Source organism: Talpa europaea (genome assembly GCF_964194135.1).
Source record: "Talpa europaea genome assembly, chromosome: 6".
NCBI classification, from domain to species: domain Eukaryota; kingdom Metazoa; phylum Chordata; class Mammalia; order Eulipotyphla; family Talpidae; genus Talpa; species Talpa europaea.
This window is the reverse complement of record NC_140072.1, coordinates 33,127,037-33,153,775: the sequence shown is the minus strand read 5'-3', so window position 1 is coordinate 33,153,775 and position 26,739 is coordinate 33,127,037. Positions and strand designations below refer to the sequence as shown.

The 26,739-nt window shown below is 36.5% G+C and overlaps 2 protein-coding genes across 4 annotated transcripts in view; one reads left to right on the top strand and one right to left on the bottom strand.

Moving 5' to 3' along the window:
- LOC311172325 (ankyrin repeat and SOCS box protein 3) overlaps positions 1-26,739 on the top strand; it is a gene marked incomplete at both ends in the record, with an annotated part of 114,993 nt that overhangs the window by 20,397 nt on the left and 67,857 nt on the right. The gene's annotated exons all lie outside the window — the stretch shown is intronic.
- On the bottom strand, positions 528-25,078 carry ERLEC1 (endoplasmic reticulum lectin 1; the record flags this gene model as incomplete). 3 transcript variants are annotated; one of them, XM_084234419.1, is made up of 14 exons in its annotated part: positions 24,837-25,078; positions 19,742-19,846; positions 18,571-18,651; positions 17,674-17,751; positions 17,478-17,541; positions 16,891-16,925; positions 14,764-14,987; positions 14,542-14,671; positions 10,467-10,628; positions 9,792-9,851; positions 7,071-7,195; positions 4,373-4,450; positions 3,995-4,070; positions 528-599 (listed from the first exon to the last, which is right to left on the bottom strand). In XM_084234419.1, exons 1-14 carry the CDS (start codon positions 24,996-24,998, stop codon positions 528-530), a joined length of 1,452 nt encoding a protein of 483 aa, XP_084090545.1. In that variant the 5' UTR covers positions 24,999-25,078. The 3 variants fall into 3 exon arrangements, with proteins under 3 accessions (XP_084090545.1, XP_084090546.1, XP_084090547.1); XM_084234420.1 differs by lacking the exon at positions 4,373-4,450; XM_084234421.1 differs by lacking the exon at positions 10,467-10,628.

The following is a 26,739-nucleotide window of genomic DNA, read 5'->3' as shown; positions in this document are numbered from 1 at the left end:
CATCTACTATGTGCCCAATTTCTAATACAATACCTGGTAGAGGGAAGTTGCTAGATAAAAATTTAGAAGGATTTCAAGCACTAGAATTTACATATTTTACATAGTCTCTTATTTAAACAACTGCCTATCAATTTCTGCATTATTTTTACTTCATTAACTATTTATATATACTGTAATTTACATAATAAAGCTATTATTTGAAAACTTTCAAAAGTGTAACAATTAATGACATTTCAATAGGTTGGACTTTTAATTGCGTTGATGAGATTTATTTTGGAATCACATTATCCAAGCCAAAGAAAAACACAATCAGTTTATAAGACACAACAAAAATGAAAAAAGTGACATAAATGTCTGCCTTAAAAGTTTATCAATAACCTCTTATATACACATATATATTCACAAAGAGTCCTTTTATATGATCCTTTAGATGAGGTCCAAAGGCTGAGAAGTCTATAATGAGACACATGGTCAGACAGAAATCGTCAAGACTTTCAACATTTTCTTTCTCTGAATTTTATTATTCTTTAGTTGGGAAGAGAAAGAAGTCCATTTTCATCTGCTGTATCTAAGATTTTACAGATCACTGGAGATTCAACCTAAAGAACAACAACAAAAAAAAATTAAAAACTTGCTGTCTACTTTATACAGTATTAGTCTGCTGAATGAATAAATGTATAAAAAATTGGTAAATGTATATAAATCCTTGTTTTGGATAAACTATCCAATGTTATTTCTACAAACTGAGCTTTCTGAAAAAGAATTTTTAGTCTTTCATATTAAAAATACCAGATAGGTAGAGAAGACTTTTTATATTAAGTAAAGAGGTCAGAGTTGAAAGAGTAAAGGATAAGAATAAAGGGGGAATACAGTTAGATATTATATAACATAAATTAGAAGGTTATAGCAAAACAATTATCTGTACAATTTAAAACAAAAGGCTAAGAAAGTATAACCCAAACATGGGCCAGGTGTTGAAATGATCAGATATTAAAATAATTATAATATGGAGGAAATAGCGGGAAAAGTAGAAAATAAGTGTAAATGGTTATATACTTTCTGGAGAAAAGAAAACCCAAAAAAGAACTACATGGAGATATTAGAAATAAAAAAGTACAAGAGATAAATTCATTCAAGAGCAGGACTGACACTGCAGAGGAACAGAATCAGGGAATAGTTAAAGGAAATGACCCATATTGAAATAAAGAAAAAGTGAGAATAAAAGAAAGATTAGGGAAGATTTTTGGGATAATTTCAAACTAACATTTTTTTTTTTTAAGATTCATTTTATTTATACAAGAGCTGGGGTACAGGCCAGAGGCGTGGGAGGGTGAGAAGATTCACCAGAGAGAGTTTGGGGAGCAGAACAGGCAGATGGACTGAGGAGAGCAGGCAGGCGAGACAGGAGAGGTCTGCCATGCCATGTGGGACCCTCGCCTGCCGGTTGATATCAAACTGGTGCTGCAGAGGCTGCGAACAGCTTCACAGTGCTGTGCTCAACTGTTGCACCACCAGGGAGGCCCCTCAAACTAACATGTTTAATTGGAGAAGAGAGAGAGAAAGGGACAGAAGAAATTTATGAGGAGATAATGGTCAAAATTTTCCAAAATTGATGAATTATATATCAATCCATGAATCTAAGAAGTTCATTTCAGTCCAACCAGGATAAGTACAAAGAAAATCTCCTTTAGTCATAACATAACCAAAGGCAACACCATAAAATTTCCAGAAGGAAGTACAGGATAAAATCTTTGTGACTTTAGGGTAGCAACATTTCTTATAACTAAAAAAAATCATTTGCTTGAAAGAGAAAAAATGATAAGATGAACTTCATAAAATAAACTTTTGGGGTCTCCCTGGTGGTGCAAGGGGTTAAGCACCACACTATGAAGCAATCTGAAGCCTCTGCAGCATAAGTTCAATCCCTAGCTGGCCAGGGAGCAACCCACATGGTGCAGCAGACCTCTCCTGACTCAGCTGCTGCTCCCTCAGCAGTGTACTTTGGTCAATCTGCCTGTTCTGTTCCCCATTCTGTCTCTCACCCCACTGCACCTCTGGCCTGTACCCCAGCTCTTGTATGCATAAATAAATAAATCTTAAAAGAATAAAATAAACTTTTGCTCATTAAAAGATACTAAGAATAGGGAAGTTATGTCTGTATAGGGATGGGGGTGGGATATGCAATATAACTCCTAGAAATGAACAATAAGAAGGCAAATGAAAACAATAAAAATTGGTAAAAGATTGATAGTCTCTACTTCACAAAATCATAGTCAGGCTCCTTTTTCAACAGTACCTTTTTTCCCCCTTGGGCTCTGTCCAGCCCAATTGTAGCAAAAATCTCTAATTATAGCAAAAATCATGATAAATCAGTTTAAGAGAGAACCCCTTATCCATAGTATCTAATCACCCTTCATATGTAGTCAAATTCTTCATCTCTCAGCTTCTGATAAAGGATAATCCTGACTTGCCTTTATCAATAATCATGTTATTTAGTAAGAATTCTCTACCGTTGATATCTCCTTTTTGTGATTTTTTTCATCCACTTACAGCTTCCATCATTAAGCTTCTTATCTATATATCCTAGTTGTCTTTGCAGTACATGGAGATGAGTTAGCTCTCTCTCCTATTGTGATAGTTTTAACACTCATTACAAAAGTCCTGCCTAAAGTCTATGTTCCTGTTTCAATATCAGAGTAATTTTTTTTCTTTAAAAAGACTTGACCAGATACTTTACAAAAGATACAAGAATGACCATGAGAAGTTCCTCATACCATTTTTCATAAATTAAAACCACTAAAATGGTTAAAATAAAAAAAGACCACACGTTCATAATGGCCCATTGATTGCTGCTCTTTCAAATGGACTAGTTACTATTTATCAATTTTTTTCTCATACTTTTCACTTAGTCCTCTGCATTTTGCCATGTAGAGTTATGCACTTTAGTTTTTTTTTGTTGTTTTATTTCTCAAATTATGCACTTGATTGTTCTATCAGATTGGTTTTATTTTTTTTCTCCACTTGGGAAAATATATCATTTCCTATTATATTCAGCACTCTTTACCTATCACACAGGGATAGGCACAGAGGAGATATAATAATGCATATTTAATGTCATTTTTTAACTTATTAGTAACTTATTAACATTACTAATTTCAGGAATTAAAAAAAAGAGTGACAGTAACAAATGTTTTTGAGGATGTGGAGCAAATGAACTCACACAATGCTGGTAGATGTAAAATGCTACTACTACTTGGAGACATATTTGCTAAAAGTTAAATACATCTAATCTGTGATTTAGCAATTTCATTCCTAGGTAAATATTCAAAAGAAATGAAAACATATTGTTAGGGGGAAATAATGTCCTGAGTTAATCCCAATTTTGTATCGGGGTTGCTCTACAACAATACGACTACTGGAAGACTTTATTTTTATAAAAAAGAATAGTGTTCATAGCAGTCTTATTTATAAAATCCGTATGTCTATAGAAGAATGGATAAGGAAATGCGGTATATAAAACAAATACTGTCCAGTAACACAAAAGAGAATGAAGTACTTACACATGCAACAACACGGCTTAGTCTGAAGGAGAAGCTGAGTCAGAGGTTAGGCACAAAATTTACATGCTACATAAATAACATTTACATGGAATTAAGAGGCAAAATTAATAATGGCATCAAAAGTCAGAATGGGGGTATCTTTGGGACTGAGAGATCTTGACAGGAAAATGGGCATAAAAAAATTTTCTGCAGTGACAGACACCTTGCTTGGGGTGATAATTATATACCAAAACTCATCAAACTCAACATTTGGATCTTTGCATTTTATTATACATAAATTAAGCCTCAATTTAAAAAAAAAGTCAGCTTTTACAGAGGTGATATGGGGGGTTATATTAAATTTTGGAGAGTACCAAAGGCCCTTTCTAGACTTAATGGTAAAAATTAAAACATGGCCTCCAACTAAATTCTTGAGTATTACTTTTTTTACTTACCCCAAGGATATACTGACAGGAATGAGGCTCTAGCATATATACAGTAACAGCATGAGGAGAATCTGATTCTTTACACCTAAAACAGAGAGTACTTTTAACATACTGCCCAAATCATACAAGATTACTTTGAATTATTTTCTTGTTAAGCTACACAGAAATCCCATGTTAGCGGCCCTATATAATAGCTGAAATAATATAATTTAGTAATTATCATAATAATGACAATTTTAGTAGTTTAGAATAAAAACAGTAATTTTATGACAATAAAAATAATCTATAACTTATTATAAATGTAATTACTCATATTTGTATGAATTCTTGTCAATTGGAAACATATGAAGAGAAATGCTTAAAGCATGATTTGATGGTCCAACTTACTTTAGTTTTACAGTCACCTGTCTTGGTTTGTCAGTTATATCACAAATATCTCCATTCCCATAAAAATGTGACACCATCCTGAATCAGAGAAACACATAAGCTTTATTAAACTAAAGCTTCACTAACTTAGAGAAACTGCAAACATAGGATTAGCAGGTTAGAGGGATCAGTTTTGCATTAGTTAAAAAGACTCTTTAAAAAAAATTACATCTTTAGGGTTATATCACAGAGAAAGTCTTTCAGAATCTATAAAGAGAATAAAAAGCTTAGATACTTCATAGTGGTTTAGTTAAAAATAATCTTTGAAGGACAGGCCTCCCCAAATATTCAGACAGGCCTCCCTCTTCTCCTACTAGCCTGCAATTTGATTGCTTGATCAGCCTGAGAAGAACCGAGTGGAGTAGGGGGAAATACATTTGGCATATGTATTATTTTGACCTGATGTCACTTGAGGCCCTTTAGGCTCATGATAAACTTTCTTATCTACCTAGAAGAATGAAAATTGGGGTAATTACCCAGAATTAGGATTTTTATCAAAGTAACCTTTCTATCTAAGAAACCTATTGATATGGCAAGGTAAACAGTTAATTACTGAGCATCTGGTCTTTATCATGGGTTCCTCATCTCTCTCCTTGAAGCCCTAGTGCCCTCTGCCACTTAGTTCAGGAGACATACACCTGCATTTTGCTCCAGTAGCTTGTAAGATCTACACCCATGTGGATTCTCCATATATATGTAATTAAATTTATTCTTTTCTCCTACTAATTTGTCTAATGTTAATTTAAATACTTGACAGGCATAAGAATCCAGAGGGGCTGGGGGAAATGTCTGCTCTGCCCTTATATCTTTAACTTGCATATTATTTCTTCGTATACAAATAGTTAAGGTTAAATTGTTTAAAAGAAAAAAGTTAACTATTTCCCCAGCTCTACATATTACTTACTTTGTAGAACAGTTTTTTTTCCCCTCTTCTTCCCAGCCTCCCTCCAGCTCTGTCCCATTTTGTAGGTAGTACTATGGTGGAGTGTAGGTCAAGTGATACATTCCAAATGAAGAGGATCTGAAAAAGCTTTACTTTTGCTATTCTCACACTCCTATGCTTCATTACTTGTTACATGATACCATGAGCTATTTTCACATGTAACATATATAAGCACAAGAAAAATAGTATACTAAACAGTATACTATAATAGTTAAATAAATGCCTACTTCTTAATTTTGCTAAGTCTGATTTTGGTCAGCACATTGAAAACCAGGTCTCTCAATACTATCTATGGTAGGGACAAAGTTAACACTGAGGGAAAAAGAATGAATAATTTAAAATTCACTCAATAAAAGCTAAAGCTCAGTTATTCTTGGGAAACAAGACATTAATTTACCTCGGTGATACCAACAAAATATACCTATATAGACCAAGAGAGATGTGAGTTAGTTTTCCAAGAAGTTACTGTTCAACTATTTTCAACCACTACCTCATGATGTTTAAATAATGAAGGGACATGCTAGAGTATTTTCAAGTAGAATTCAATAACTTGAAAGAGATAAATATTATATAGGAAGAGGCAAATTCTAATAGCTTCAGACCAAATACCTGGAAATGACCCATTATCATGAACACCATCGCCACTCATGACCATTCCACTGCCCAATGTTTAAGGCAATAAGCCAGGATTTACTGCATACTATTGCCTGGGCATTGTGCTTTACAAGAATCACCTCATTTACATGCCACAACAACCCTAAGAAGCATATACAACTAGATAAAAAAAATGAGATGTAAATTTTTTTTAGTTTGTGCAGGACAGTGTGCAGGACAAGACCTCATCAAGATGTCCAGAGCAGGCCTGAGAAGACCCCTCTGGGCAGGGGGAAATTTTTGCTCTGTCCCTACATCTTTAACATCTGATGTTTATTATTCCTTTGTACTATTATTCCTTTGTATACAAATAGTTTAAGGTTAAATTGCTTAAAGAAAAAAAGTTGTTTTTTAAAGTTAACCATGTAACAATTAACTCTGGCATAAGGACTACTTTGAACTGAGGTCAGTTGAGACCCTCCAGGCTCATAAGAAACTTACCACTCCCTTTTTTAATTATCTAAAAGAATGAAAACTGGGACTATCACCCAGAATTAGGATTTTTATCAGAAGTAACATTTCTACTGGAGAAACTTATCTAATGGCAGGGATACATCTCATCACAGGGTATCTGATCATCTCCATGAGTCACTGTTTCCCGTTCTTGTGACTTCCTTATCTCTCCCTGAAGCCCCAGGCTCCCACCCTATTCCTTAGCTCAGGATGCCCCAACAGCCTTAGAATTTATATACATGGGCATTTTCCACATGTATGTGATTAAATTTTGTTCTTTTCTCTTACTAGTTGGTCTTCTCCTACTAGCATGCAATTTGATTGCTTGACCAGCCTGAGCAGAACCCAGTGGAGTAAAAGGAAATTTCTCTTTGCTCCTACAGTAGTAAGTGAAGTGCCAGCATTTGAATGCAGGTACTCTATTTCCAGAAACTGTGCTCTTACCTCTCATATACTGTGTTGCTTCCCCAAGAAAACAAATCTAGGCTAAAGTATGTCCTTGAAAAAACTGACTAGAGATGTTAACTTTATAAATTTCATGTTTTTCAATATTCTGAGTTTTAAATATTCTACTAATCAGACTCAATGGCAAATAAAATTGATCCGTACCTGACTGTTTGGGTACCATCGTCTTGAAGGTGATAGGCTCTAGCAGTGTTCTTCTTTGCCCATTCAATATGCTCTTCTTGGTTCCATGTCCCCACAACCACAGAGGTTTTCCCACTCTCCTTGTCCTATGTATGAAAAAAATATTTGATAATATATGCTTGACATTATCAAGTAGACATTTATACTAGTGACCTATCAGCTAATCTTTTTATCCTCATCTATATTGCCTGGATATCTGTATTTAGATGTAAAATGTTAGTCAAAGTGGAGGAGTAGAAATTTGAGTTCATTATTTTTACTCTTCCGTTTTTCTGAAATATGAAACTACTTTTTAGTCAGGTTAGCTCCAGTTGTAGTATATCTGACTCTTCTATTTTCCTTCCTCCCCTATCAGTATGATCAATTTTTTCTTCTTGGAGACGTTCCTGGCTACTTCTTCTCTTTTAAATGCAAACCTTCAAGCTATAACTGGTTTTGACACTACTCATTTGACACCACGCTTATTTTAGTATTGATATTAAGACTGTTCAGAAACCCTCTGCCCCACTTCACTCCCCCTCCCTATCTATTAAACATTATATATTGTCTCCTCTGTGGGCTTCCTTTTTTCCTTTTTCTCCTTCCTTCTATTCTCTCTTTTATGCCCTTTTTGCCCCTCCATTTTCGTCTTCATTTTTTTATGCCGGGCACCACACTGGGTACTAATACACATTTGACCAGTAGAATTAAAAACCATTACAATGGGAAACAGGCACAACCACTGCCCTCAGGGAGCTTGCTGCCTAGTTAAAGAAAACATTTTTTTCTACCAACTAAATTGCAAGTTCCTAGATGGATAGGCAAATGCATAGTGAAATGTTCAAGAAGTTGGATATAGAGCAACACTGCCTAGATTTGAGTTTATGTTTCACCATTTATTACCTATATGATTTTATGCAAGTTATTAAATCTTTGCTTTTGTTTCCTCAGTTTGGAATAACACCTTTCAGGGCATTATGAGGACTGAGTAAGGTAATAGATGTAAGGTATTTAGAACAGTGCCTGGTACACACTTAGCACTATATCTACTAGCTATTATTATTTTTATATATCCCAAGTCTCACAGCAGGGTCCCTTAGAAAGTTTTTTATTATATGACCTTCGCTAAATTAAGTTTGATGAAGTCTAGGGTTGATGAGTACACAGAAAATAGTCAATGATAATGGGAATATAAACAGTCCAACACACACTGGAAGTTAATTGTTCAGTATGCATAGAATTTGACCAAATACATTGCTAGAAAAGTGTTCTATAAATGTATTTACAAAAGTTCCCCAATGGGGCCTCCCTGGTGGCTCAAGGGGTTAAGCACTGCACTATAAAACAATCCCGCAGCCTCTGCAGCACGAATTCCATCCCTGGCCAGCCAGGGAACAACTCATATGGCACAGCAGACCTCTTCTGCCTCGCCCTTTGCTCCCTTCAGCAGTGAACTTCGGTCAAATCTGTCTGTTCTGTTCCCCACTCTGTCTGTGGTGAATCCTCTTACCTTCCGCATCTCTGGCCTATACCCCAGCTCTTGTATGCATAAATAAATAAATCTTAAAAAAAGAAAAGTTCCCCAATGGGACTATCTAAAATGCTCACTAAGATGCTATCAGAAGAAAAGCTAGAAACAACTTAAAGGTACATTAGTAGAGGACTGGTTAAATACATAATCCTCTGTATCTGTTGAAAAGAATGAGATCAGATTTGCTGGCATGGAAAGATCCCCAAGATACTAAGTGAATAGAACAAGTACAGAGTAGTGCATTTTGTATTAACCTTTCTGTATAAGTAAAAAAAAATTATACCAAAATTTATACGTACGCATTTTCTTTCTTGTGGAGGTTAACTAAGAAATTGTTAAATGCAGTTGTTTTTGGAAGGAGAATTTTACTTTTTCTTTAAAATTTCAGATAAGCCACTGAGTTTTATCTGGGTTGTAGTTAGATGATACTATTATTGTCTTTTTTCTGTATTAATAAATGTCATTAAAAAATCTGCAAAGCAGCAAGAATAAATGGAAACAATATTGAAATGTTACATTTCAATTTTAGGTGAAGAAAAAAAGTGTCCTTGTTTATGGATGCCTGATAAATTTGGGTTACTTTAAATGTGGAAGGTAAATTGATGATTGTTCCTGGTGTGATTCATCTTGGAATTTAAGATGAGCTCAAAACATCTCAAGAGAGCAACACAGTATCTTTTAATTACTAATCATCATTTCTTTTAGTGGACAAAAGGAGCCTTTTAAAGCCGGAAGGTTAATACTTATTAATTAAAATTTGCCTTCAATGTAGCAGTTTGTCTTAGCAAGTAAAGATAGGACAAATAAATTATTGGGACTTAATCTTCAGAATTAACAATGTGAGAGAATAAACTATCTGATTTGTAAAATTAAAGTAAGAGAGTAAAAAGCCAATAATGGGTAATCTTAAAACTTATTAGTATTTTTTAAACTTACTCTTTTTCTAAGCTTATAGTAATACTAGAATCTAGGTAGTTAACAAACACGTTAATATAACAGACTTAGTCAACATGGAAATTTCTATTTTCTAGAATTTAGAGATACTTTGATGAGCATTTCCATATTAAAATCCTCTCATAATTAAAACTAATACCCCTTCTCTTATTTTCCACAAAATTTTTTAAAAACTTTAAGCCACCTAGTGGTAGAATGATATAAATGTTAATCTGTACCTCATGGTATTGATGTACATGTTTGCCATAGCAGAACTCATATTTCCACCAACCAACACCCTACAGTAAAAAAAAAAGAAAGATCAAGTTATATATAGAAAAAGGGAAATTGGGGCCTGCCTCAATATTGCCATATGACAGTGATGGAAATATATATGATTTTAAAAATAAGTAATAGCAATTGTGTGGTTGAAAATTACACATTACCAAGAAATGAAAAAAAAAAAAAATAGCTAAACACAGAAAACAACTTATACGTCCTTGGTAAAATAAAATAAAATGAAAATTCCCATTGGAACTCTAAGTATGGGAGAAAATTTCACCTTTGCAGATGTCAACTTAACTTTTAAACATGATTACTATATAACTAAAACGCAGGTGATGCAATCATTGACATTCATTCTAGCAACCAACCAGAATCACACAACTTAGTTATGTATTTTTTTCTGTTAAGTACAGGTCAAGTTTTGGCTTGTGAATAAAGAGAACACTACAAAGGCTACGGATTAGATAATATTAACAGTAAGATGCACAGAGAAAATGTCTACTGGGAAGTTTTCAGCATCCCATCATTTCCCTATAGACAAAAATTTTGCTCAGTGCTGCTTGTGCCCCTTGATTAAATAATTGACAAGTAAAAAATGTAAGATAAATAAACCTAAATTCACTTCTCACCCCATGAAAACAGTATGAACCACTAAGGAACTCTTTTATGAGCTGGTCATCTGTCAATTTGGAAATGTGGGTTGTTCCAACAGTGAGCATTGGCTGAGAACCAACAGCAATAGGTTTATGGATTGCTGGAAATCTCTCTTCTTTAGTTGATTGTAAATCTTCCTAAAATAAAACATACATGTTTAAGAGCTTCCACACCATACTTAAATTTTTCTAGTTATCATTTAAGTTACTATTTTCCAAACTGTGAAAAAAACTTGGAAAATAACATTGTCTACTCATTTTTAATGTACTTTTCAGAAAATTTTGCAAAACTTAATAGTACAAGTTTCTAGATAAATGTTAGTTCCATCCAGTCTTAACCTATAATTTTGCTTCATTATTAAGAACTTTGTTACTTGTTAGGTTTTGTGTCTTTGGAAAATTTGGTTACTATGGGTAAAGGAAGGACAGCAAGCAGGGTAAAGAGGAACAAAGGGAGTGTGAATATGAGTATTAGTTATAAATATTCAAATGTAGCAGGACTGAAGGAACCTGCAATTAGTAAGGAAGATGCCAACTAAGAAGGGAGCTGGGAAAAGCAGATTCACAGGGGTAGGGATGATTCAAGAGATTTTTGATTAAGAATTTAGAATTAAGACTTCACAAAGGGAAAAAACTCTTGATTAATTCTTGAAATGTGAATAATTTGTGATTTATATGAACAACCGTAAATGTGTTTTATGTTTATATATGCATATGCATGTGAACTGGAAGAATAAGAGAAAAGATGTGGGGGTATGGCCTGGTATTTAAAACTAGAGAAATAGGGCCTCCCCGGTGGCGTAGGGGTTGGGCGCTGGTTTGTGAAGCTGCCCGCGGCCTCTGCGGCGCCTGTTCGATCCACAGCTGCCCCGGCCACCGGAGGACCCACATGGCATGCAGTCCTCTCCTGCCACCCGCTGCTCCCCTCAGCAGTGTACTTTGGTCCTTCTGCCCGCTCTGCTCCCCGCTCTGGCTCTGGTGAATTCTCTCACCCTCCCGTGCTTCTGACTGTACCCAGTGCATGTATAAACAAACAAAAACAAATAAATAAATAAATAAAAATACATGCCTCTTTAAAAAAATAAATAAATAAAACTAGAGAAATAAGCAGGTGGAAAACTATATAGTGGAAAACTACATAATGCTAAGAAGTTTAGATATTATCTTAGAGCTTTTAGGCAAAGACATGGCATGGCCATATTTTTAAGTAATTACTTTAGCAGTGGCAGGGAATAAGGAATAGTAGGGCAAATCTGGAGGTGGGGAGACAACTTAGGAATTATAGTAACCCAAGTCAGAGACTCTAAATAAGAGGGGACAGAGGTAGGCTGGAGAGAAGAGGCTAGCTAAGAAAGAGGTAAATGAGTTAGATTTTTGTGGTTAACTGGGTATTGACAGTGAGTAGAGACCTGAGGAAATATAATTATAATTGAATAAAATAATTAAAAAATTTAATGATAAAAGGGTTCCCAGTAAATGCAGAGTGGAACATGTTATCTCCTTTTTTCATCTGCTGTTGTTGTCATCAACCATTTATGCAATGCTAAGGAAGGGCAAAGATTGTCAATATGGTTTCCTACTTATTGAAAGGACATTGACTTTTATGTATAACTCAGTACATTCAAAGACCTATAGTAAAGTTGGGATTTATGAAGCTCACTGTGATCAAGCTATCAAGGATAAGACCAAAAAAGAATTTCATTTTTAACTTTTAAAATAGCATTTCAAATCAAACTGCAGATTAATGTTAAGACACCTTTTCTCTCCTAACACAATGCTGTGTCCACAGTAGCCACAAAGAGTCCAGCTGTACTTGTGCTTAAGTTCCCAGTAGGTACTTATGCAACAGGCACTTAATAAGTACTCAATAGGAAGGGGAGAAGTAGGCTTTGTCGCTAAATGTTAATTTAGCTGCAATTATTAATTTAACATAAATATTAATTAAACCATTAAGAATTTACAGATTACCAGTTATCATACAAGAAAACTCCAAAGTAAAGAAAGCATGGTTTGTTCTCTCTCCAGTTTAATGTAAGAACCATAAAAAAGTAACCAATTTTAACCATGTAAGTATCATGAAAGAATGAATATAATACAGGACCACAGGAGAGAAAACATTTATTTCTTCCTGGGGCAATCTATTAGAAGTCCTGGTTCATTTACAAAGTGACACTGGAAACACATCTTCAAGAATAAAGAAGTTCATCAGCTATAGAGGAGAGGGTAAGGTAACAGAAGAAGAAGAGAATATATATATCCAAATATCCAAAGATAAGAGGAGAGTAGTTTCTGGTTCTATGAAATGATGAGGTCCTGAACTAATGACAGGACAAATTTGGAAAGTATTTATTTATTTATTTGTTTGTTTATTTACTTTTTAAAGATATATTTTTTATTTATACAAGAGCTGGGGTACAGGCCAGATGTGTGGGTGGTAAGATAATTCACCAGAGACAGCAGGGAACAGAACAGGCAGACTGACGAAATACATTGCTGAGGGGAGCAGCGGGCGAGACAGGAGAGGTCTGCTTGCCATGTGGAATTCTTGCCAGCCGGTGGGGATGGAACCGGCACTGCAGTGGCTGGGGACAGCTTCACAGCGCTGTGCTTAACCACCTGTGCCACCAGGGAGGCCCTGGAAAGTATTTAGAAGATAATACTCATAGCTTTTAGTGAGTGATTAGACTTAGAGATGTATCAAGAGAAAGGTTAGAAAAATGACTTAGGCTCGTGACTTGGACAAATGGGTAGAACACAGTGTTTTAAAAGAAATGGTGAAGACAAGAAAAGGGTCCATGTGAAAAAAGAGAAAAAATGGTCAGTTTGAGATGATTCAAAATGTATGTGGCTATGTTCAATAGGCATATGAAGAAGGAAGGCAATATTCCAAAACAGAAGGAATACAGAGAAATGGTGAAGAGGTCAGATTCTACAATCTACCAGTTTTGATTCTAATTTCTAATCCGTTACTTGTCACTTCCCCTTTTGAACCTCAGTTTCCTAATCTAAGGGGGATTATAAAGGTCTTGTAGTTTTATTTTTTTCTTTTTGAGAGTATTAGATAATAACTGTTAAGACTCAATATGTGCTAATTATTGTGACTATGATTTGAGTCAGGGGAAAGGTCAGTGTTGAACATGTATATTTGGAACTCCTGGGCATATAAATGAAAGCTGAAAGAATGGGCATGGATGAGTTCTTGAGTTTACTTAAAGAGACTATCCACACAGTGAGAAGAGAAGGCAAGTACAGATAGAACCATGGGGACTACCACATTTTTAAGAGGCAGGATGTAGAGAAAGAATTAGTACAAAGAGAAAAGAACTAGAGAAGTAAAGGGAGGAGAAAGAGTTCAGGTTTCAAATGTTCAGTGTTGCATGCTACTAAGACGAAGTTATATTTATGTCCAGAGAATTTAGAAGTTTCTGAAGAATGTTATTCAATAGTTTGATAACAAAGAGCAATGGGTTGAAAAATAGTGTTAGAAGATGGGCACTACAGTGTATTTTTTAGAGGCCTAGCTGGGAATCCCAGTCCCTGGGTAAAAATTAAAACTACCTGAATAGGAAGTCAAACCTTAAAATATTAGGAAGTCATGAGTGTAAGAGAATGCTGAGAATTTCTGAGAAGTACCAGAATAGGGAAAGAATTAACAGAATTGGAATTTAAAGTTTGGAGTGAGGGGCCTCCCCGGTGGCGCAGCAGTTGAGCGCTGGGTTGCCAAGCTGCCTGCAGCCTCTGTAGCTCCGGTTCTATCTCCAGCCGCTGGGTGAGGGTCCCACATGGCGTGCAGATCTCTCCTGCCGCCCACTGCTCCCCTCAGCAGTGTACTTTGTCAGTCTACCTGCTCTGCTCTCCCCTCTGACTCTGACTGTACCCAGTGCTTCTGACTGTACCCAGTGCTTGTATAAATAAATCTTTAAAAAAAAAAAGTTTTGAGTGAGGAAATAAGTTACTACTACTTACTATAGAAACAATAAACATATTAATAAATGCTCTGAAAGTTGGAAAATGAAGCACTGAGAAAATACTGTTAAGATAATACTCATACCTCTTTATTTCTCCTAAAAGGCACCCTTAGTATTTCTTCCTGTTGTTCCAACTGTCTCAGGGTGAGGGGTTTAAATGGTGATCCTGGCAGTGATTGGCAAAATATGTCATTCACAGGAGATGCTCTGAATCTATTCAATAAGGACAAAGCATTAAGGCTAAGAACACAGACTTTTAAGACATGAGTACGTTTTATGTTTGCAATATTAAACCCACATCCTACCTATATTTAGGATGATTGCACAAGAGTGGTGTCAAAATGACAACTTCATATTCACAAGTTGTAACTTCAGCTACCGAAAGAATTTCATGCTTAGATTCAGGATGACATATGTACATCACAGTACTTGATCTGGGCCGGTTCTGTTTCAAACTACAAGGTGTACCATTTCCCATTCCCACAGGATAGTAGGGTGTCATCTGACCTTCGATATTTTTAGTGGGAATCTTAAAAAAAAGAGTATAAGACAGACCTCTTATTAGAAATGGAGGCAGGGGTAAGGATGAAAGAAGCACTTATTCTGAAAGAAATAAACTACATTTTATTTATAAATCAAAAGAAACTTCTCTATATTTTCTGTGTTATCCCTCTAATAGTCTTTTGATTCATAAGTTATTATTTGAGCAAACAAATATTTTTAGAGCTAGCTCAATACAGCAAAAAGAAAAAAATTTATTAGGTGCTAAAATTAAAAAGCTGAGTAAGTGTACATTTATATAAAAGGCCATGATTAATATGAATTATTTTTAACAGTGTGAAAGAGAGAAGCTAAAATACAGGAACTTACTATACTAATCAGAACTTTCTTGACTAAACCATCAGTGAATGGCAGTCTTAAGATTCTATGTTTGAAGTCTGATTTGTTAAAAAGTGGGACCACAGAGCAAAAAACTATAATCTAAACATTGTACTGGTCCATTAATGTTTATTAATGTTTATTCTTCTTCCCTGTTATTATTAACAGACATACAGTATATAACCCTCATATACGTCTATTCAAGGTCAGCAAAATACAAGAAATTTTCCATGGAATGGGGACTAAAGATGATCACCTCAGAAGGATTCTTAAGGAGTTAGCTCCCATACACTTGTCTACATACACACAAGAAAAATCTAATGTGAACATTTTAATATCTCCAAGCAAGCTCTTTGGAGGCAGGGAGCTCATCTTGTATCACTTTGGTACCCTGTCAGTGCCATGTCCAAACACTCAATGAATAAATGTTTTCAGGGAAAAATATTTGAGATTTCCTATATGCTATTTTCATGCCAGTCTTTGGAATTAGAAAATACTGTAATTAAATCCAAGCTTTGAATATACTATTTTGTTTATGACTTTGATGAAATTTCAATTTTTGTGATTTGTAAAGTTGAATAATAATATATAGTCAAAGATTGTGGGGAGAATTAAGCATTACCTTTTGTCATATGCCTGGCACCGTATCTGGCTTATATTTGGGGCTCAATAAATGTTAGTTTTCTTCCCTTACCCTTTTCTTCCTCTTCCTTTATCATTTCACACTTTGAATTCCATCTTGCTATTCTCCAGAGTCACAGTAAATAAATATTTTATCTCAAAGGTAGTCTGTAAAATTAAAATCTTTTAAAACAGCAATGCTATGTGTCTCTATACTTAGCTTATCAATCCCCCACCCCCCACCAAAGCCACCCTTTTAAGTTACAGGCATCCCTTTTAAGTAACCTTTAAAACCTTTGTCATTTCACTTTACTTCTAATAAAATTACCCTTATAATGAGAAATCACTTATAGAAATATCCTCTGTCAATAGTTATTTAAATCCTAAGGATATTCTTAGGATTCAGTAATTCCTTGAATTACATGGGCACCCTAAGGAGTCATTCTTTTTAAATAATCCTATTTTTCAGTCATTTATGAAGTGCCTACATTATGTCTGGCACTCTACTTTGCACTGCGGGATAAAGAGATAGAAGACAGTCCCTGCTTTTAAGATGCTTGCAGTCTGGCAGCTGTTACTTGCATATATAGGTTATCTGTTCTACATACAGGAGAAGGGGACCAAACAATAGAAACAATGCAAAAGCTCTTATAATTGTTTCCAACTTAGAGGGAACCAATGCTAAGCACAGAGGTGATATACAATACAGAAACTTTCCCAGATAAATGTTTGCTAATATTTTTGTATGATCTTAAAATAAAAATATCACAGTGTAACTTTTCTCAGAAAGGCTTAAATACTGTGTTTTCTTTGCCCTATTCCTTTGAAGATTCTGAGAGTGAAAGAATATATAGTTTGTCAATTAAGTTGTATTAATTCATGCTTCATTCACAGTAGATTTTAAAAGTGAAAAATAAACATTTGTCACTTGCCTCTTTTGATTTTTCATTTTCTTCTGCTTCTTGTTCTACGGAACAATATAAAAGAGTAAGGTAAATGTAAAGAATTACCAGTGGCATATATAAAAGACAGAAGACTAAGTTTCTAATCAACCTTAAAACGTATTTCTAAAAAAGACCCAAAACATACATAATTTTATCACGCTATTTTTAGTTTCCTTGAAGTTATTTTGTTTGAAAAGATAGTCATATTTAATATACATTTTTACCTAGGAGATACTCTATTTCAGGCATAAAAATTGGCCAGAACAATTTTCTTTTGAAGTATTTTTATCTCAATGAAAAATTTAATCTTAAGCTAGTGACTGAATATACAATAGAAATATTTCACAATTTGGGGGATACACTTATATGTCTATATCCATATATAAAAAGTGCTTACACCAAGCAAAAGACTAGTACTATATAAATATAACTAACATCTTTATCTTACCATACTTAGTGTTCTAAGGGGTTGTTCAGAAATTTATTTTAGATGTCATATAATTTTCAACCAAATCTTTTACATTCCAATGTATACATTTATTTTGAAACTGTAAAATCACTCTGTAGAAACAAACCTTTTTCAGACAGAAGGTTTTTAGCCAACATATTCCCAAGGTAGTACTCGTGAATATTTACTTTCTATATTAAAAAAATAAAGATGTAGTAAGTATTTTGCAAAATATTTTTGAAGAATAAAGCTATAAAATATTAATCTCATTATTAAAGTTCTCAAGTTATGTTCTATACTTCATGTTTTGAAGAAAAACATACCTGACCACTTTCTTTCTCTTCATGGTACTGCCGAATGTGTTTTCCATGACATACCTCGTAAGTCCAATAGGACTCGATCTAAGAAAGATGGATGTATTTAAACAAACACCACAAAACTCAATTGAACTACTTTCTGATAATTTAAGTAGTTAAGTCGATTCCCCCAAGATTTAGTGTAAGTTTTTTTTGACATTTATTTTGTCTCAGAAAAAGATAGTTTCTGAATTTTATTCATTGTTTTCACTAATTAGCTCTACATGTGGAAGTTTCATAAAGGAAGTATATTATAGATATACCTGAGTCTATACTCACCTGGCTTAGGATCATTTTCTACAAAGCCTAAATAATAATAATTAGCCCTTTTTTTTAAAAGATTTATTTATTTATTTATAAATAAAGCACTGGTACAGTCAGAAGCAGGGGAGGGTGAGAGAACTCACCAGAGCCAGAGCAGAGAGCAGAACAGGCAGAGTGACGAAGTACACTGCTGAGGGGAGCAGCGGTGGCGGCAGAAGAGGTCTGCGCGCCATGTGGGACCCTCACTGGCGGCCAGGGAACGAACCGGCGCCACAGAGGCTCCGGGCAGCTTCTGCAAGCCAGCGCTCAACCGCTGCGCCACCGGGGAGGCCCCAATAATTAGCACTTTTAATATTAAAATTATACATAAGAATACCTGTTGATCTGAACAATCTTCAAAGCAATTTGGTGAGTGGTATTATTGAACATTAGTATTATTGGGCTTCTACTACATATATTATACTAGAACCTAAAATACTATTAGGCAGCTAACAATCTGATAGAATATAATAAAGAAAAATTGCTGAATTATTTTTAAGGTCATATTGACTATTTGAAATTTACTTTCTAGTTGTATTAAGTAAATGAAAAAATACATACTCTGTAGGAACAACTGCTTTGTTTAAATAGTGGCTCCAATAACTCTCTTGGATTAGGGCCTTTATAATCCTTTTCTTCCTCCTAAGAAAGAACTGGAGTTTAATACTTATAATTATTCTAGAACTTTACCCAACTCTACTATTTGGATATTAATTCATTGGTTAAATCACATATGCTTGGAAATGAAAGAGGGAAATGGTTAAAAATCTTTAAAAAGACTCTATGGTATATTTCTCTTCTTTTTAAAGAATTGAGGTATGAAACAGCGAATCAGAGTAATCTAGAAAACTAATAATTTAGAAAATCAATTTCTGGAGCAATTTTTATATACCTATTTCAGAATTTTCAAATGCTTGCATCCAAACAAATTCTAGCTGAAAAAGTCTCAGAATAGTTGAATTGTGTATAAAATATATTGGAAAAGTTTAAGATACTTTTCAGCATTCTATATATTTTTACATTTCAGATTGAATGCCATATATGTGTATAATTGCATATATGTGTATTTGAATTCTGAGGTTTAATACAAAATGAAATGGACAGCTATCTTTCAGATTTTAAATCTGAACAAACCTATGAAAACATGCACTGATTTTAATATTTCCATTTTACAAATTATAAAAATAATATGTAATTGGCTCACTAAACTTAGTGAGTAGAGAATAAGAGTTTCAAATTTGCTCAAGGTTTTACAGCTAACTATAGCCTATACCTCAACTTCGTGGTTCCCAGACTGGTATCCTTTCCATTTTACCATGCTGCCTCTCCTGTTTCATCTTAAAAAAAGACATTGCCTTGAAATATGGATAGGGGACAGCTAGTGCATTTTCTGTAGAAGAAATGGGCATGAGCTAAGGTAATGAGAAAGAGTAAGATACCTATTTGTTTATTAGAAACTTCGAATAAAAAATGTCACATACACATAAAAATTGTTTCTTGTTTCAAAACCTTTATTTCTATAAAGGCAAGCAAGTGTGGAGTTAGATATTCACTCAAAAACAATAAGTGGTTCCAAGTTGAACTGCAAAAATCAATGACTTGGGGGATAATAAAGTGATTACTATTTTTATGGTAAAACAGAATTATTGTAAAATCTGTCCATTGATTTTATCTTAAAGTATGTGGTTGCAATATGTTGATAGGGATTATCAATATATTTATAAAATTTTACCTCATCCCCACTTGTCACAAGGGGAAGAATGCATTTATATTTTTCCTTATGTGTAGTTGTCATGATGACATAATTATCTTCTTTATATAAAACTCCAGTTGTAGGCTATAAACAGAACAAAACAATATGTTACTTTCTCTAGCTAAACTGTATCACACTAAGTAACTTTTAGTCCTAGAGCAAACTAATTCATCATTTCAACAGAGGATTTTTAAAACATATTTCCAAAGGTAAGGAAATGACTCTACATAATTTTTATTTTATTTACTTATTTATTTTTAAAGATTTATTTATTTTATACAAGAACCAAGGTACAGGCCAGATGCGAGGGAGGGTGAGAGGATTCACCAGAGACAGAGCAGAGAGCAGAACAGGCAGACTGAGAAATACACTGCTGAGGGGAGCAGCGGGCGAGACAGGAGAGGTCCCGCCATGTGGGACCCTCACCAGCCAGCTAGGATTGAACCTGCGCTGCAGAGGCTGCAGACAGCTTCACAGCATGGCGCCCAACCATCTGCGCCACCAGCGGAGGCCCGACTCTACATAATTTTTAATGACAACATGAGGATGACAAATTTTCTTCTGGTGTTACAACAGAATATAGAAAAGGGATCAAAAATAAAGTGTGAAGTATAAAGAAAAAAGGAGTAATGCAACAAACTGAAGTTAAAGTATGGATTAAAAAAATACTAAGAGGGGACCTCCCTGGTGGCGCGAGGGGTTAAGCACTGCACTGTGAAGCAATCTGAAGACTCTGCAGCACAAGTTTGATCCCCGGCCGGCCAGGGAAAAACCCACATGGCGCAGCAGACCTCTCCTGTCTCGCCCTCTGCTCCCCTCAGCAATGTACTTCGGTCAATCTGCCTATTCTGTTCCCCGTTGTCTCTGGCGAATCCTCTTATCCCCCACCCCCACATCTCTGGCCTGTGCCCCAGCTCTTGTATGCATAAATAAATAAATCTTTAAAAAAAAAAAGTACTAAGAGGCAATGAATGTTCATAGATACAACATCATAGAATACTACTCATTAACAATTTTTACTACTGCGAGAATCTATAGACTTCAAGAACATACCCTCAATTTTGTTGTATGGGAAACTTGAATATAGTGGTTTTCACATGTGGATAATGTATGGATAAATTATTTTCTAAAAACTTATATACAACTGCCATAATTAGTTTCAGATATCCAATATAGTAAGTCAATGTTTGCATATATTGCAAAGTAATCATCACATAAACACATTTTCTTGTGATTAACTTTTAAGATGTACTCTCTTAGCAACTTTTGAATATGCAATACAGTATGAATAGTTGGCATGCTTTATATTACACCCCCATGACTTATTTACAACTGAAAATTTGTAGTGTTTGATCCCCCTCCCCGATTTTGTAATCCCTCCTCCACTTTTGTCAACCAATCTGTTCTATGAATTTTTTCATAGAATTTGTTCTATGAATCTGATGGAAAAAAATTCCATGTAAGTGAGATCATAAGGCATTCAAGCACATTCACAAACCAATATGACCCAACATAATTCAAATGACCACTTTGATTAATAGAACTGATATTTAATTTAAAAAAAAAAAACTCTGCCTAGTGATAGCAAACATGTCACTAACTACTAAGGTATTTTTCACAGTCTATATATGTTTTGTGATAATTCAACTCTCAATCTTTCCCGTCTGACAGTACTGTGAAACCACTAAAATATCTGGCTATCTTTGGCAAGAAAAGAAACATTAAGTACATTTGTTCTTTTCTTAATTGAACAATAACAACTCTAAACCATACTATTATTTGATATTAACATCATCTTAAACACAAATGCAAGTTATAGCATGTCACCCCAAGAAAATAAAAGCAACAAAAAAGCAGTAAATATTAGCCATTTATGTTAGTTATACAGAATGATGTTTTAAGTCCGTTATACTTAATAGGTTCATTGGTCCTCACTTTACAGTAAAGGAAACCAAAATTCAGAGCTTAACTAATTTGTCCATACAGCTAGTGAGCAGCACAGGCCAGAATAAACCCAAATAGACTGTTGTGTTCTTAAATGTTTTAACATATTCAAATCAGCTTTTGTTAACATTTTTAAAGATTATAGACTCTTCAATAATGGTAATGGGTTGTTACTGAAAAGATCATTTATAAAGAGGATAAAAAACTTGTTTTACATAACACCTTAAAGTATTTAAACACCTTAAAGTATCTCTTAAAGAGATTTAAGACTATAAAAGTATTTTAAAGGGTAATATTAATGATTTGATAAAATCAGATTTTAATTTAATGAAGTTAATCAAAAGGGCCTGGGTACTTTAAGGTTAAAGAACTATAAAAATATTTTAGCATGGCAGAAATTTTCCAAGTTTGACATGAATCTGCAAAAATTTAGAGAATGAGAGACTGAATCCCTATTCTGGGAGAGGCTGTAAAATAATTCAGTGGTGCAACTTCTCAACATATACAACATCATGGTACCATGGAGCTGGTCGCTATAGTTCCCAAGCATAGTGTATGGGGAAAATTTCTGACTGAGAATATACTTCTATATAAATAACAGAAGTAGAGAGAAAATTAATTTTGAAGTTTTGTTTTGGTGAAATCCATGAACTCTATGAAGCAAGGAGCAATTGAACACTAATGACACGTTATTTCAGAAGGAAAAAACACATATAGAAACAAAATTAAAGCAAGAAACCAGTAAACAGGCCCTCTCTGGTGGTGCAAGGGCTTGGGACACAGCCTATGGGGCTATTTGCAGCCACTGCAACACGAGTTGGATCCCCGGCCAGGGAGCTACCCACATGGAGCAGCAGACCTCTCATGTCTCGGCCGCTGCTCCCCTCAGCAGTCTATTTCATTCGATCTGCCTGTTCTGTTTCCCACTCTGTCTATGGTGAATCCTCTCACTCCCTACACCTCTGGCCTGTACCCCAGTTCTTGTATGTATAAATAATCTTTTTTTAAAAAAAGAAACCAGTAAACAAACATTTTATGTAAATATATACTTTTTTTTTTGCTTAATATTTTTTCTACGTAATGTGAAAGCAAAATTGTAAAGAATATATATTGTTCTGTTATGGGAAGACATAGGATACTGACTTAAAATGCAGAAGAATTTTAAAGCTAAAAAAAATCTTTTAATCCAGTCTGTTCTAATTTCAGATGACAGAGGGATAAAAGCCCTTCTAGTTCATGCAGTTGCTTAGATATCTACAAATGTCCAATCAACTTATCCACTAAAAAAAAAAAAGCAGTGCCAGATGAGGGGGCAGCAGATTCAATTACATGAAGTGTAGCGATTTAAGACTATAAAAGTATTTTAAAGATATCAGAAGAAACCACATAAATTATTTTAAAAAACATCAAAAGACCAGTGAAAATTACTCTTCTACATTATTTTTATGTCATAGACCTTTTGTCCACTCATAGAATATCATCTCTTACATTTTTCTCAAACTAAAAAGAAAAAATTACTCCCAAATCTTCAAATGTGCCTATCTTAGATTATGTTGCAATGTCAAAGAAAAGTAATTAAAGTGACACTTCAAAGTAAAATTGATAGGTGATATGTGAAAGTTTGGTATGGTATACACTAATACTTGGGTATTTTTCTGAAACATTTTTTGATGGAGCAAACAGTGCCAGAAAGAAAAGTGAATGACAATTTGAAAGTAACCCCTAAAGAGATCTGCTTTCATCATCCATGTATGGGTTAGCAAATTTTCAGGACTGCATTATCAGCACACTTTTATATTTAAGTAAAACACACACACACTCACACATAGATGCAAGAGTAAAAAATTTTAATGACCACATTCCCGTTCATTCCAAGTGTGGTCTTGTAAACAGTAACAGAGGTTGGACTAAAGTATTCTCTCCAAACGCTTACTGATGTATCTGATTTAAAACAAATTTTTATATAATTTTTTTAATATATCAACATCATGGCATAATGCAAAGAAAAACCTGGCTTACCAGACAAATATTTATTTAGAAAAACTTGAGAACCATTTAATTACTAGAATGGGGAAACTGAAAACAAAGGTGGGGAAACTGAAAACAAAGGTGGAGAAACAACCAGGTGTGAAACACTAGCAAAAAACCAGTATTTGCACAAAAAACTGTTGTGATAATGACGACATCCATTATTCAAACCTTGGAACAAGGGTAATACTTATTTATGCTTCAACGACTTACACACAATAAAATACCAAGTTGAATAACTGCATGTAAGAGGAATAAGGATATTTTTAAAAAGTTTGCATTTTCCAGGACTTCAATTTAAACTAAATGAATTAATCACTATATATCAAGTATCATGAAGGCAAAATTTTTATTGGTCTGCAGTTGCTACTGCAGGGGAAGACTTTTCAGCAGTCTACTCCCCAAAGACAGAGGGACTGCAAATTTTCATTCTGAAGAGGTCATAGGTTCTTCACTGCGGGAAAACTGATCCTAACATTTCATGTCCTAGTGTCTTAAATAACCATGGCAATGCATCAAAACGACAAGGAATTCTGCAAAGAGCGTCACTGACATCTCACGGCCTCATAACCCAATCAGAACACCTTGGAAGGGGGAAGGGAAAAGGGCTGTGCGTATTATGTGCATGTATGTGTCTGTTTGCAAAGCGCATATGAGAGAACTCGTATCTGCAGCACAACTGGGCGTGTGAATAGGGTGGTGTGTCATACTGAAGGCGAAGGCGAGGGCTACCGGCACAGGAAGGGCTGCGAGTGTGACTCTCCAAAGAGATGAAATGTGTGCGCCCGGCGGGGTCTCTGAAAGCTGCTTCTATCTACCGCAGCGCTATCTAGGAAAAAGCAAGATCTAGTGACACAGATTTACAAGGAGGCGAGCAGGTGAGCGCTGGATCCTTACGCTTCCCGCGGCCAGCGCATCCACATGCAGAGCAGGCGCAACACCTGCCGTATGAATGAACGCGGGGCAAGGACAGCGCTGGGCTGGGGAGGGAGGCACGCGCCTGGCCAGGTCCTGCGGGCAAAGCGTGGAGGGCTGAGGCGAGGGGCCGAACCCTTAGCGTCAGAGGCAGAGAGATGGCTGCGGGGCTCGAGAAGGCACTGACCAGAGAGAACTCGGTGCCGGGCCAGTTGACTCGGAAGGGGATGTCGTCGCTGAGCTGGGGGAGCGCTCGGCCGCCGCCGGACGCCTCCAGGAGGCCGCAGAGAACCAGTAACACCGGCCCGCCGGGGACCAGACTCCGCGCGCCGCCGCCTCCTTCCTCCATCCTCCGCCGCCGACGTCTCCAGCCGCCGCCACAACCTCCTCAGCTCACAGAGGGGAGGAGGCCGGGAGGAGGGGCGGCGGCGGGACTGCTAAGCGCCCGGGGAGCCTAGGACCCAACCGCCGCCACGTCTCCTTCCGGAGAGCCCGGCAACGCCGCCCCCGCCCCCTGGGCCTCCGCCCCCGCTTCCGGGGCAGCGCGCATCAACATCCGAGGCCGGCGGGCCGCCGTCTACGGAAGCCGGGAGGCCGGCCGGGCGTCGCGCGTTGCTCGCAGCCGCAGTCGGCTGGTTGAGAGCGGGCGCCGCGGCCTTCCGGAGGGGCGCCCGGAGCGGGCCTCCCACCAGCCTTCGCGGCGGAGACGGGTCGGCACCGAGAGCGGTGAGTTGGGCGGGCGGCGGCCGCTTCCCCCCGCCTCCCTCGCGGCTCTCCCGCGGGTGGGCGGGGACTGGGCTGGCTCGGCCCCGGGAGCGGGAAGGGGAGTGCGAGCCGGCGGCGCCAGGTGAGGCGGTGCCAGGGGGCGATGGTGGTGTTCCCTGCTGAGCTCCGCGCGCTGCTTCGCTGTTTGCTTTTCTCTGCGTGTGGCGTCTGTGCACTTCACCTTTCCCGCGGGAAGCTTCTCTTCGCCTCTTCTGCTGGGGCTCGGTCCTCAGCAGCTGCTGGCTAAGGCAGGGTACTTTGCTCAGTGTCTGCAACCCTGGTTCAGGGAAGACCTGAGCTGAGGAAACCTGCCGTCCTCCCCACTGTGGGAGCACCGTGAGTCTCCAGAGTTGGCATGGACGGAGACTTTCCTCGTGGGGTGGGGTGCTAGATATTGCAGACCCTAAATTTTGACCCCACTTGGTCATCCCAGATCGGAGGAGTTTTATGAAGGGAAATGATAGGTATCCTAACGTGAGATTCAGAGCCGGGTGAATGTGAGATTGTGAACTTCCCTGACCTTAAGATACATCTGTCTGTATTAAAAAGTAAAACAAAAAGTTTTGGGTTTTCCTCTCTCTCTTTAAAAAAAATGCCACTGCTTTAATTTCCATTATAATGATACATATATTACATATATACTATATGCACATGTATCACCTGTCATTCTCTTGCTGGTAAGTGGGAAAGGCTAGATCTTGCTAGATCTGCTAAAGATCATTTTCCGTCCCTCACCCTTTTTTTTTTTTTTAAAGATTTATTTATTTATGCATGGAAGAGCTGGGGTACAGGCCAGAGGTGCTGAGGGTGAGGGGATTCACCAGAGACAGAGTGGGGAGCAGAACAGGCAGACTGACTGAAATACACTGCTGAGGGTGGCAAGGAGCAGTGGCAAGGCAGGAGAGGTCTGCTGCGCCATGTGGGTAGCTCCCTCGCTGGCCCAGGATCGAACTCGTGCTGCAGTGGCTGTGGACAGCTTCATAGGTTGCGTCTTAACCCCTTGCGCCACCAGGGAGGCCCTCCCTCACCCCTTTTCAATCAAATTAAAAAGAAAGAGCAGTCCGTTTTTCATCTTAACATTTTTTTATAAACACGAGGAATCCACAGTGTCTAAGAAAATGTTTTTATTCTAGAATTTGGGTTTCATTCATTAATTTATTTAGTATATATTAATTAATTAATTAATACAAATAATTCCTGATATATACTAGACCACTGGAATTGGTAAAATGGCAAATAAACAGCTCTTTGTCTTCTGTTTCTGTCTAGGGACGGAGATTACACAAACAATTGCAAACCTATTATGGTTGTAATAGTAGTTAATG